General features: G+C 40.1%; 1 protein-coding gene across 4 annotated transcripts in view; it reads left to right on the top strand.

Annotated features, from left to right (window-relative positions):
* The window catches only part of DCDC1 (doublecortin domain containing 1), a 469,884-nt gene that overhangs the window by 398,839 nt on the left and 56,904 nt on the right, over positions 1-14,141 (top strand). For all 4 annotated transcript variants that reach the window (XM_061381012.1, XM_061381013.1, XM_061381011.1 and 1 more), the window contains 4 exons: positions 4,294-4,392; positions 8,336-8,435; positions 11,012-11,147; positions 12,762-12,915. In XM_061381012.1, coding sequence (XP_061236996.1) covers positions 4,294-4,392; positions 8,336-8,435; positions 11,012-11,147; positions 12,762-12,915 — 489 coding nt within the window. The remainder of the gene's footprint in view (positions 1-4,293; positions 4,393-8,335; positions 8,436-11,011; positions 11,148-12,761; positions 12,916-14,141) is intronic.

The following is a 14,141-nucleotide window of genomic DNA, read 5'->3' as shown; positions in this document are numbered from 1 at the left end:
TTTCTTCACTGATTCAGAAAATTCTCTTCAGGATCATCAATAGCATTCCTTTAACTTCTCTCCAAGCTATATGTAGGTACTGGTAACAGAAGATTTAATAAGGAGTGTTTTGGCTAAAATTACAGGGTGACTGTGTTGCCCAGCTCCAGAGGGCACTGTTCACATAATCTCTGTGAATAGTGTCCCAGAGTTATGCAAGGTGGAAGCCCTGCTGTGCTACTTTTAATATACCCATGCAATATGTCTCTTCTAAAAGAAATAAATGCTAATGATATGTAAGCATACATTACTTGCATTAACCTGAAACTTATTTATAAGAGAGTTGGACTGTTTACTGTCTTCACCAGCAAAATCAGGTTAGAATGATGAAACATAGATCCATTTTAATTGAATTCTGCTCTGAAGTGAAATGAAAGTCACTTGGTCGTGTCTGACTCTGCCACCACATGGACCGTACAGTGGATGGAATTCTTTGGGCCAGAAGGCTGAAGTGGGTAGCCGTTCCTTTTTCCAGGGTATCTTCCCAACCCAGGTATCAAACCCAGGTCTCCCGCATTGCAGGCAGATTCTTTACCAGCTGAACCACCAGAGAAGCCCAAATTCTGCTCTCAGTTCAGTTCAGTCCAGTCGCTCAGTAGTGTCTGACTCTTTGCGACCCCATGAAGTGCAGCATGCCAGGCCTCCCTGTCCATCACCAACTCCCGGAATTCACTCAAACTCACGTCATTTGAGTTGGTGATGCCATCCAGCTATCTCATCCTCTGTCGTCCCCTTCTCCTCCTGCCCCCAATCCCTCCCAGCATCAGAGTCTTTTCCAATGAGTCAACTCTTCACATGAGGTGGCCAAAGTACTGGAGTTTCAGCCTTAGCATCATTCCTTCCAAAGAACACCTAGGACTGATCTCCTTCAGAATGAACTGGTTGGATCTCCTTGCAGTCCAAGGGACTCTCAAGAGTCTTCTCCAATACCACAGTTCAAAAGCATCAATTCTTCGGTGCTCAGCTTTATTCACAGTCCAACTCTCACATCCATACATGACCACTGGAAAAACCATAGCCTTGACTAGACGGACCTTTGTTGGCAAAGTAACGTCTCTGCTTTTGAATACGCTATCTAGGTTGGTCATAACTTTCCTTCCAAGGAGTAAGCGTCTTTTAATTTCATGTCTGCAGTCACCATCTGCAGTGATTTTGGAGCCCCCAAAAATAAAGTCTGACACTGTTTCCACTGTTTCCTCATCTATTTCCCATGAAGTGATGGGACTGGATGCCATGATCTTCGTTTTCTAAATGTTGAGGTTTAAGCCAACTTTTTCACTCTCCACTTTCACTTTCATCAAGAGGCTTTTGAGTTCCTCTTCACTTGGTGCCATAAGGGTGGTGTCATCTGCATATCTGAAGTTATTAATATTTCTCCTGGCAATCTTGATTCCAGCTTGTGCTTCCTCCAGCCCAGCGTTTCTCATGATGTACTCTGCATATAAGTTAAATAGGCACGGTGACAATATACAGCCTTGACATACTCTTTTTCCTATTTGGAACCAGTCTGTTGTTCCATGTCCAGTTCTAACTGTTGCTTCCTGACCTGCATACAGTTTTCTCAAGAGGCAGATCAGGTGGTCTGGTATTCCCATCTCTTTCAGAATTTTCCATAGTTTATTGTGGTACACACAGTCAAAGGCTTTGGCATAGTCAATAAAGCAGAAGTAGATGTTTTTCTGGAACTCTCTTGCTTTTTCGATGATCCAGCAGATGTTGGCAATTTGATCTCTGGTTCCTCTGCCTTTTCTCAAACCAGCTTGAACATCAGGAAGTTCACGGTTCATATATTGCTGAAGCCTGGCTTGGAGAATTTTGAGCATTACTTTACTAGCGTGTGAGATGAGTGCAATTGTGTGGTAGTTTGAGCATTTTTTGGCATTGCCTTTCTTTGGAATTGGAATGAAAATTGACCTTTTCCAGTCCTGTGGCCACTGCTGAGTTTTCCAAATTTGCTGGCATATTGAGTGCAGCACTTTCACAGCATCATCTTCCAGGATTTGAAATAGCTCAACTGGAATTCCATCACCTCCACTAGCTTTGTTCGTAGTGATGCTTTCTAAGGCCCACTTGACTTCACATTCCAGGATATCTGTCTCTAGGTGAGTGATCACACCATCGTGATTATCTTGGTCATGAAGATCTTTTTTGTACAGTTCTTCTGTGTATTCTTGCCACCTCTTCTTAATATCTTCTGCTTCTGAGTTACCTGTAGCTTCTCTGAACTCCGTTGCTCTGACTACTGTGGGCTTTTCACCAGGATTGCTTCTGCCATTATCTGTGCTGTGATTATCTGCTTCTGTCTCCATCCATGAGAGAGAGAACAGGGGGTGTGTTATTCATCCATATATGTGCTGTCTGCTCTGGTCATGGAACTGTGTGTCTCAATTAATCGATTATTAAGCTATTTTATTCACCATATGATTCAGGGCTCACAAATTTAGTGCTTGTTGAATGAGTAAATGAATTAATGATTGTCTATACTTGATGGGGCTTTCTTCGTGGCTCAGACAGTAAAGAATCTCCTGAAATGCAGGAAACTTGGGTTTGATCCCTGGGTCAGGAAGATACCCTGGAGAAGGGAATGGCAACCCACTCCAGTATTCTTGCATGGAGAATTCAACTGACAGAAAAGCCTGGTTGGCTACAGTCCATGTGGTAGCAAAGAGTTGGACATTTCTGAGTGACTAACATAACATTTTATATTTGATTACATTTCAAATCAATGACTGAATGAATAGCTATATTTAAACACTGTATCTTTAATATAATATAAAGATTCTAAAATTACAGAACACTGTCTTACCTAAAAATTTGAACAATGTGTATTCCAATTCTTTTTATATGATCATCATTATTAATTTTTAATTAAAAACATTTTAGGTTTGGATTGATACTGAAACAGTATCTGAGTAACATATGAATACGAACAGTGTATGACTAAAACATCAAAGGCAAAATTAATGTAATCTCTTCATTTTCTTCAAAGTTGATAAATTCACATCTTGAGTGTCCAACATTATTGGAAAAGGATTCAGATATTGAAATTTTATTTTCTTATATAAACTATTCATAGTATAAATGTGAAGTTTAATATTTAATTGTGATAGTATTTGAAACCCTATTTTTAAAGAAAGGCATATTATTTAGGGTCAGTTCAGTTCAGTTGCTCAGTTGTGATTGACTCTGCAGCCCCATGGCTTGCAGCACAGGAGGCCTCCCTGTCCATCACCAACTCCTGGAGCCTGCTCAAACTCATGTCCATCAAGTCAGTGATGCCATCTAACCATCTCATCCTCTGTCATTTCCTTCTCCTCCTGCCTTCAATCTTCCCCAGCATCAGAGTCTTTTCTAAAGAATCAGTTCTTCACATCAGGTGGCCAAAGTACTGGAGCTTCAGCTTCAGCATCAGTGCTTCCAATGAATATTCAGGATTGATTTCCTTTAGGATTGACTGGTTTGGTCTCCTTGCTGTCCAAGGGATTCTCAAGAGTTTTCTCTAATGCTACAGTTCAAAAGTATCAGTTCTTCAGAGCTCAGCTTTCTTTATGGTCCAGCTGTCACATCCATACCTGACTACTGGAAAGACCATAACTTTGACTAGACAGACCTTTGTCGGAAAAGTAGTGTCTCTCCTTTTTAATATGCTGTCTAGGTTGGTCATAGCTTTTCTTCCAAAAAGAAAGTGTCTTTCAGCTTCATAGCTGCCGTCACCACCCACAGTGATTTTGGAGCCCAAGAAAATAAAGTCTGTCACTGTTTCCATTGTTTCCCCTTCTATTTGCTATGAAGTGATGGGACTGGATGCCATGATCTTAGGTTTTTTAATGTTGAGTTTTTAGCCAGCTTGTTCACTCTCCTCTCTCACTTCATCAAGAGGCTCCTTAGTTCCCCTTCACTTTCTGCCATAAGGGTGGAGTCATCTGCATATCTGAGGTTATTGATATTTCTCCCAGCAATCTTGATTCTAGCTTATGCTTCCTCCAGCCCAGCATTTCTCATGATGTACTCTGCATATAAGTTAAATAAGCAGGGTGACAGTATACAGCCTCAAAGTACTCCTTTCCCAATTTGGAACCGGTTTGTTTTTCCATGTTCCATGTCTGGTTTTAACTGTTGCTTCTTAACTGTTGGTTTTTAGTGTAAATCATGATAAATTAAAACTTTATGATTTATTCACATACTATAACAAGCTGAATGATAAATGGCAATGTATACTGACATATCAGTCTAATCTTGGATCGTTTTTTCCAGATATGTTGACCCTGAAAGGAAAGGGAATATGAAAAATTTTGTCACTAAATATTCTGAAGCAGAAACAAACCCGACTGGATTTCACCAGCTTTTGGAGAGGTAAATAATAGCCTAAACGCAAAGGTATACTCCATTCAAGTGCCTGGATGATTATAACACAAAATACATATGCACCTACATAAGAAAACAATTGTTAATATAATGATTCTGGAGTTTTTTTTCTGTGAAGTTTATAAGCTATGTGCGTACATGATAATATTTTCCCCCCAGATTTCTAGGTCTTGTGATTTTCTCCTAGTTTCTGAACTACCAACTCTATAAATGTAAATTTTTCCCATTAAAAATATATTTCACAATTTTATAGCACTTTTGTTTGAATTTATTTGTACTGAGGACAAAGTAGTTGTCTCTTTAAATCACTTTTTAAGTGTCAGTAATCATGTTTTTGAAGTACATTGTAATTTTTCTTTTGATCAGTATTTTCTTACCCAAATAAGAATTATTCCCATAGACTTTGATAACTGTTCAAAGGCAGAATACTTGATATAAACTTTTTGCAAAATATATCTTCTTCAATATGAGAGGACAGTTGTACAGAATTTAAGGAAATTTATGCCATCCTTCAGTAATTTAATAATTCACTCTAGACAGTTTTGGGAATCTTTGTTGCTGGTGACTCTTCCATCTGCAAAGCCTAAGGAAGATCTAACACAATAAGCATAATAATCCCCATTTAAAAATAATAGGTATAGACCATTTTGTTGATATCTCAATTCGCAGGCAACATGGAGTATTGGAAAAACCAGTCCTGAGAGAGTGAAGTCGGAGATAAAACTCTGCTTTTCTAGATTCTCTGTAAATCAAAGCCACGTGGTTATCAGTCCTAACTTCTGGTGTCAGAGTCAGAGGATTTCATTTCTAGGACCTTTGCTTTCATGCATCAGAGAAATCCCAAACCACTCACTGAGCGTCTCAGTCTCAGTTTCTTCCCTGTTATTCTATGATGATGCCCTCTCAGGAGGCTATACGCTGTGGTAAAAAGACCCAGAGAGTTTTAGGTTTGAATTTCAGATTTTGAACTCACTAATTTTGTGACCTTGGGCACGGAACTTAATTAAGCTCCAGGCTCAGTTTCATCATCCATAAAATGGGCTTCTCAGAAAGGGTGTGAGAATTAAGCAAGAGAGTAGCTAAGAAGTGCTTGAAGTGCATGGTTCATTTTAACAATATGTTGCTGATGCTTTTATATGTCAGATGCTTTACAGGTATTCACACATTTAACCTGTACCATATCCCTTTAGGCTCAGACAAGTTAAGTAACTTCTCCAAGGTTACAGAGCCTATTCATGAGAAGGCTAGAGTTTGAACCCAGTCAATCTGACTCCAAAGTCCACATTCTTTATTAGGCACTTAAGAGTCAGTTCCTTTCTTTTCTCTCCATTGATGCTGGCTGGCATGTGAACTAGCTAGAGGAATTCAATACAAAGGAAGCAGCTAATCTCTAACGCAGCTGCTGCTGCTGCTGCTAAGTCACTTCAGTCGTGTCCGACTCTGTGCGACCCCATAGATGGCAGCCCACCGGCTCCCGCATCCTTGGGATTCTCCAGGCAAGAACACTGGAGTGGGTTGCCATTTCCTTCTCCAATGCATGAAAGTGAAAAGTGAAAGTGAAGTCGCTCAGTTGTGTCTGACTCTTTGCAACCCCATGGACTGCAGCCTACCAGGCTCCTCCGTCCGTGGGATTTTCCAGGCAAGAGTACTGGAGTGGGATGCCATCACCTTCTCCAAACACAGCTACTCAGACCAATTAATATCAGCACTATTAAAATAGGGTTTCCAAGGATGGAAGGAAGAAAAATCTGCCAACTTCCTATTCACTCTCTTCTCCCAGTTTTCCTAAAACTGGATACTACAGTAGTCCAAAATTCTCCCAGGAAAATGTGAGTGGGAGCCGGTTATGATGATGGTAACTCTCCTTAGGTCATGCTTGGATCTAGGGTAAGTAGCAGAATCTTTGGGCAGCATCTGGAGAAAATTAAGCGAATCTTTCAATTGGGGCTCAATCTTCTTCCAGTCCCCCCTCCCCAACCCATCTCTCCACCCCAACAACTCCTATGGATGAGAAACCTAGCCCAGTCCTCACCAATCCATCAGCCTCCAGGGTTGTGACAGGAGAAGCAGAGACTGAATTCCCACTGGCTTATTTCCTTCTAAGACCTCTCAGAAAAATGGAAGCCTAATTACTGGCTTAAATTTCTTTATGCCATCTAAGGAAATAAAATTGAGAAATATTTTTCATACAACTGGGTTTTCTTGATGAGCACAAAGTCACTTCTAACTCATGTACTATAGACAGTACATTTTAATAGAAAACAGCATTCTTTCAGGCATGCCCCATCATTCTGTTTAGCTCTTCTTCCTCTTCCGCACAATTCCACCTCCTTACCTCTACCGTAAATGACTATATGAACTCTACCTCTCCACCTTGAGCACACCTTCCACTTTTCTGACAGTTCGCTTTCTAAAAAACAGATCTGACTGCACCATTCCTCTGCTGTAATACCCCCAATGACTTCCTGATACTTACAGGATAGAGGCCACGTTCATTAGTCTGGCATCCTAAGTGGTCCCTTAATTGTTTCCTATCTTCTTTACCAGCTTTATCTGGCTCCACCTCCTGTCCACAAACCCAGCTCCAGCCATGTAAAACTTCTCTGAGTCCTAACCCTATACTTGGTGAACACCTGTTTATTCATCAAAGTGAAAGTGAAATCCCTCACTCGTGTCCAGCTGTTTGCGACCCCATGGACTGTAGCCTACAAGGCTTCTCCATCCATGATATTTTCCAGGAAAGAATACGGGAGTGGATTGCCATTTCCTTCTCCAGGAGATCTTCTCGACCCAAGGATTGAACCTGGGTCTCCCTCATTGTAGGCAGACGCTTTACCGTCTGAGTCACCAGGGAAGTCCTTATTCATCAAAGTCCACCCCTAAATGTCACTTCCCTAGCTGAGGCTTCCCTGGAGGAGTTTATTGTTTTCCTCTGTGTTCTCACAGCACCCTGGCCAGGTGCCTCTGACAACTCCACTTGTTCATACATATATGAATATGTAGTTCATATTACACTTCAGTTACTGACCAGTCTCTCCCCCTGACTAGGGAGGAAGTCTCCCAAGAAACAGGGCAACTGTATCATTCATCTCGATATCAACAAGGCTGGCTCAGTGTTTGTTTGAGGAGAAAAAAAAAAATCACTATTGAATGTTTAACCTGGCAAAAAATTCCTATTTGAAAAGGACTTAAAGGGCTATTAGCAATCACTTCTGGTGGAGAGAGATGAGGACCTACTGGGTGATGGATGTAACTTTGGAAAAAGAGTAGAACTTCAACAGCAAAAGCTGAGGAAGGTGTTTTATATGGAAACAAGAAAAAAAGACCCACAAATAGGAAAGTATAGGGGCATGTTGGGGCTTTCCTGGAGGCTGAGATGGTAAAGAATCTTCCTGCAATGTGGGAAGAATCTGCCTGCAATGCGTGAGACTTGGGTTCGATTCCTGGATTGGGAACATCCCTTAGAGAAGGGTACAGCTACCCACTCCAGTATTCTAGCCTGGAGAATTCTATGGGCTGTATAGCCCATGGGGTCGCAAAGAGTCAGACAAGACTGAGCGACTTTCATTTCACAGGGGCGTGTTGAGGAGTGAAAAGTCAATAATGATATATATATTTTTTATTGCTTGTCGATCATGCTTGGCACTGTGCTAATAAGCACATTTCATAATCAACCCTTAATTTTCACAACAACTTTGACAGGTAAGAAATTTAGGCTTAGAGAGTTTAAATAATTTGCCCAAGTCCTACACCTGAAGAGGAAGAATGAGATGCAAAAGGCATCTGATGGATTCCAGGACTGAGCTCTCAACTGTCCCACAGTCCTGTAGAGCTAGTTGTATTTAATGACCCACCTTGATTTCTTTGATTTACTCTCTTCTCTGCTGGAAACTTTCCACATGCAAGGTCAATTTTTGTGTCTATATTACAGGTGCACTGAAATTTTAAATTTACCTTCTGCAGCTCGGAGATTGTTCAATGAAAAAGGGAAGGAAGTCTTCACCCTAAAAGAACTTCAAAGAGATGAACTGGTAAAAACATGACCATGAAACTAGGAATATTAATATACTGGTACTATTAAAAGAAAAATATTTTTTGATATAAGACTTCAAGCACCATCTTTTCCTCCTATTTTTTTCCCACAATTATCTTAATTCAGCAAACATCAGAAAGTAATACAAATAGCTTATTGTTGCATGCTTTCTATGTGTCAGGCATGATTTCCAGGGCTGTATATGACAGAACTCATTTAATGCTCATCACAACCACCTTATAAATAAATGAAGGCAAAAAGTGGAGAGAACCAAATTATTACCCACTTGTGATTTCTGCCCTGCTCTTTTAAGGAGGTAAATTCTATATTGTTCTTGAGGTTTTCAAAATGTGTTTTTTTAACAATTTCTTCCTAAATGATAATTTCACCTTTTCAGAAAAAAACAAAAAAACAAAAAAACCTCATGTCTAGTTTCTCACACACTATTTGAGTGCTTGGGTTTCCCAGATGGCTCACTTGTAAAGACTCTGTGTGCCAATGCAGGAGACAAGGGTTTGATCCCTGGGTCTGGAAGATCCCCTGGAGAAGGAAATGACAACCCACTCCAGTATTCTTGCCTAGAGAATCCCATGGATGGAGGAGCCTGGTGGGCTACAGTCCACGTGGACACAAAAGAGTTGGACACAACTTAGTGGCTAAATGTTTCAACAACAACAACAACAATTTGACTGATTGGAGAATGCTAAGAAGTGAAAGGACTTTAGCTGCCCAGCCTTTTCTCCCACTTACAGAATTTGAAGTATCAGCTCGAGAAGAAAACCCACTATGATGGATGCCTGAAACTCTTTGACCAGAGAACCAAGCTTGTACCAAATTGTTAGAACTTGACTCAGGCTCTGAATGTCAAGACCCCTTGAAAGAGTTTTAAGCACGAGTACCATTGACTAATATTAGAGGCAGCATGGCAGAGCGGACAGCCTCTGTTCTTGGAGCTTGCTAGATTGTGTTTTGAACCCTAACTCTATCCCTGCCAAGTGTCTTGTTTGTTTCCTTCTAAGATTTTTGTTTTTGCTGCTGTGCTTATTCACTGTGTTGTTTTGGAAAGAATTTAAGGTTGATGCAACAAAACATACAATGCAAAAAAGTAAATCTAAAGAGAAGTCACTGGGGCCACCAGGGCAGAGGGAGCAGGAGTGAAAGGAGAATGAGATGGAGTCAAGAGTGACTGTTAAAAGATCCTGCACATTTGCTAGAAATGAATCTGTCCAACTGTTCTGAGCCACTGACTCATGGAGATTGAAACATGAACAGTCACATGATTAAGTATGTCTGTGAGAGAAGAAAAACCTTGTTGATCACAAAGAAGATATTTTTCAGGAAACTTCCCCTGGGTCGACATGGAAAGTATGTGTGATTAGCGAGTGACCTCAAAAAAGGCAGCACTGAGTTTCTTTTTTTTTTTTTTAACCAAGTCTTTCTCAATATATTACTCTATTTTTTCTCACTTCAAAGAAATATGTGTTTATTTAAGGACATTTAGAAAGTACATATAAGCAAAAAGTAAAAGTATCATCCACCATCTCAGCATCTAGAAATGTCCATTAACAGTTCGATGCATATACTACAAGTTCATTCATACCAGTGGTTGTTGGAGTTTTCTGTGAAGTTTTCTGTGAACTGACAGTTCCTAATATTCACAGGCAATATGGAATCTATTGAAATATCAACTCTGCCACTGTAGCACAAAAGCAGTCACAGATATGCAAATGAGTGGGCGTAGCTGTGTTCCAATGAAACTTTATTTACAAGAGCAGACTGTGAGCAAGATTTGGACCTCAGCCCTCCCTGTAGCTCAGATGGTAAAGAATCTGCCTGTCATGCAGGAGACCCAGCTTTAATCCATGGGTCAGAAAGATTCCTTGGAGAAGGCAGTGGCAACCCACTTCAATATTCTTGCCTGGAGAATTCCATGGACAGTCCATGGAGTTGCAAAGGGTTGGACACAACTGAGCAACTTTCATTCATTCATTCATTCCCAGGTTGTGCAAGTGGTAAAGAACCAGCCTGCCAATGCAGAAGACATAAGAAACGCGGCTTTGATCCCTAGGTCAGGAAGATCCCTTGGAGAAGGAAATGGCAAACCACTCCAGTATTCTTGCCTGGAGAATCCCATGGATAGAGGAGCATGGCAGGCTACAGTCCATGGGGTCGCAAAGAGTCAGACATGACTGAGCAACTGAACTGAACTGAACTGAATCTTCCCCCACATCCCTCCCTTCCTTCTTTCCTTTATCTCCTTTATTTTTTTTTACAACTTCTTATTAATATTTTGAATTAATTAAAGATTCATAGAGATTCATAGGAAGTTGCAAAGATATATGGAGAAGTACTTCTTTTAGTACAAAACCGTAGAGATCCATCAACTTTGTTGCGTTTATCAATAGATTGTGCCTTTTTATCACTGAGCATTATTCCATTTATCACTGAGTATGGTGCCATAGTTTGTTTTGCCATATTTCACTTATTATAGGATATTTTGATTGTTTCCAGTCTGGGATATAATAATGCTGCCAGAAGCAATTGTACGAGATTAGAGACTTATTTCTTTGGTAGGTGTACGTTTCATGTGGTGAACATTGGATCAATCCTGACCTGTCCATTGCTCAGCAAAAGAAGCAAATCTTCCTAAGGAACTTAGCATCAGATATTTCTAAAATTCAAACCTTCTGCAGTATGCATAAGATGGAGGGTAAGCTTTGGAATTATTTACCTTCTCTCTCTCTCTCTGTCTCTCTTTCTATATATATATAAAAATATATTTTTATATATATACACACAGCCAAAAAAAACCCCTTAATGATATGGCTTTTTAAAAAGAAATTTGCTTGTTTAAACAGATTATATTTCACCCCTGCATCTTACCATTTAGTGTTAGGCTAATTTTTATATTTAACAGAGTTGCAATTTTAATTCACACTGTACTTTGAATGTGCAAAGAAAACATACTTTATTTTGTCTTTAACAAAGTGGGCCTTCTTTGTGAACCCCAGGTACACCCCCAACAAGGAAAACTTTAAATGTACTGTTGGGTTTACATTTGTCCCATCCATTTAATTAAATAGGCCCTTTGTTGAAGGCTTTCTGTTTCCCAGTCTCCAGACTCTCACTTTAGTTCTTCTCTAGGACGGAAGGAAGGAACTTGGGGGTGCAAATCTCTTGCTTTCTGGGCCCTGCTGGCCGAAGTCCATGGCTGGGTGACAGTGCCATTCTTCTGGCCCAGACAATGCTTTGGATGGGGTAGTGCTTCCTACCTGCCTCTGCCTCTCCTATGCTCTCTGCAGGCTGGTTGTGGCTGGGTAGCTGTCTCTGCAAACCTTGCCTACAATACCTTTTGACCCCTGGCTGGCAGCCACTTCTGCAAAGCTCCCCTGCATGGCTGTCAGTAAATCCTGGGTCATGGCTGCACCTCCCAGAAACCAGATCCAGCTTCACATAGATTGAAAGGGTGAGGACAGCTCAAGAGGCAACTCATCACCGTGTCCCGAACAATGGGCAGTGTTTCCTCATCTAGCTAAGACACCTGTGGGAGGAAATCATGACACCCAGTGCTGGCTTTCTACCTTTGTCTGTGTTCCACCACAGATTCCCTCAGGCCCAGAAATGGTAGGGTTCCTCCAGCTCAACTCTGAGATTAAAACTGTGATGAGTTAAATGGGAGCTAAAGGCCTTTAGAAAAAAAAGATCCTAAATCATGACAGTGTCGTCCTGACCTGCATAGCCATAGTCTTGTGCTTGAATGTCAAAACTGTATTTGTACTTACACTTTCTTTTCGTAATGTTGCTCATTTCCTCATGGTCTTCCATCTTCCCTGAAGGATACCCCAGGACCAGGACAAAGATCCTATACATAGAAAGGAAAAAGAGAAAATGCATTAATATAATTTAAAATAGTATCTTATTGCATATATTGAACACCATATATTATGCTTTGCATGTGTCTCTCAAGGCATTGGGAACTTTCACTGAGGTGTCTGGGATCCCAGAGAATGATCTAAAGGCGTATGTCTAGATAATGTAACCCATTTGAATAGTTACAATTTACAATAGCTAGCTTATTTTTGGAAAGACCTATTTTTAGCACTTTTGACTGAAAATATCTTGAGAGGAAAGAATCTACAAAAATTAAATTAAGTGAAATTCAATTTATTAGTTTAAAGGGCAGCTATCAATTACACTTAGAATGTATTCTCTTAGACACAACAGCTGGAACGTTTTGCATTTTTATTTTAACACGTTTTTTCAAAATCCTGATGCTCTGAGATGATAACTAATACGTCCTTGCAATTTGTGCATTTTTGTTCAGCTCTTGTTTTAGAAGTCCAAAGTGACATTGTGTCTGGAGCCAAGCTTGCTGTGAGGAAACCAATTTTTGGAAAAGAGAAGCAAATTATAGAACCAGAGGAAAAACAAATGCAAAAAAATGCTTTAACATCAGAAAATGCTTCCAGTGAAATTCTGTAAGTAATCAGTGTGGCCAGAAAAGTTACCTGTTCCTATTTGAACTTAGCTCATTAGCTCAGTAACAGTGCAGAGCCCATGCAGGGAACCCACGTCAAGTTTGTGAAACTAATGGCATTTGAAGAGCTAGTATTTAATTAGTTTCGTGGCAAAAGGATAGAGCTGGAGCTTCAGTGCTCAACTATCACAATGATCTACTTTCAATAATTCTGTTATGATGCTACTGTTTTTTTTAATTTATTTTTTTATTGAGGGATAATTGATTTACAGAATTTTGTTGTTTTCTATCAAATCTCCACATGAATCAACCATGGGTATACATATATCCCCTCTCTTTTGAACCTCCCTCCCACCTCTCTCCCCATCCCACCCCTCTAAGTTGATACAGAGTCCCTGTTTGAGTTTCTTAGCCATACAGCAAATTCCCGTTGGCTATCTATTTTACACTTGATAATGTAAGTTTCCATGTTACTCTTTCCATACATCTCACCCTCTTCTCCCCTCTCCCCATGTCCATAAGTCTATTCTCTATGTCTGTTTCTCTACTGCTGCCCTGTAAGGAAATTCTTCAGTACCATTTTTCTCGATTCCATATATATGCATTAGAATACAATATTTATCTTTCTCTTTATGACTTACTTCATAGGTTCTAGGTTCATCCACCTCATTAGAACTGACTCAAAGGCGTTCCTTTTTATGACTGAGTGATATTCCATTGTGTATATGTACCACAACTTCTTTATCCATTCATCCATTGATGGACATCTGGGTTGCTTCCATGTTCTAGCTATTGTAAATTGTGCTGCAATGAACAATGGGATACATATGTCTTTTTCAATATTGGTTTCTTCAGGGTATATGCCTAGGAGTGGGATTGCTGGGTCACATGGTGGTTTTATTCCTAGTATTTTAAGGAATCTCCATACCGTCTTTCATAGTAACTGTATCAATTTACATTCCCACCAACAGTGCAAGGACATTCCCTTTTCTCCACACCCTCTCCAGCATTTATTGTTTGCAAACTTTTTGATGATGGCCATTCTGACTGGTGTGAGGTGATATCTCATTGTCATTTTGATTTCCATTTCTCTAATAATGAGCCATGTTGAGCATCTATTCACGTGTTAGCCATCTGTATGTCTTCTTTGGAGAAATATCTGTTTAGGTCTTTTTCCCACTTTTTGATTAGGTTGTTTGTTTTTCTGGTATTGAGTTGTATGAGCTG

This window comes from Bos javanicus, chromosome 15 (assembly GCF_032452875.1).
Source record: "Bos javanicus breed banteng chromosome 15, ARS-OSU_banteng_1.0, whole genome shotgun sequence".
Taxonomy (NCBI): Eukaryota; Metazoa; Chordata; class Mammalia; order Artiodactyla; family Bovidae; genus Bos; species Bos javanicus.
The sequence above is the reverse complement of the archived record's forward strand: the minus strand, read 5'-3'. Positions and strand labels throughout refer to the sequence as shown.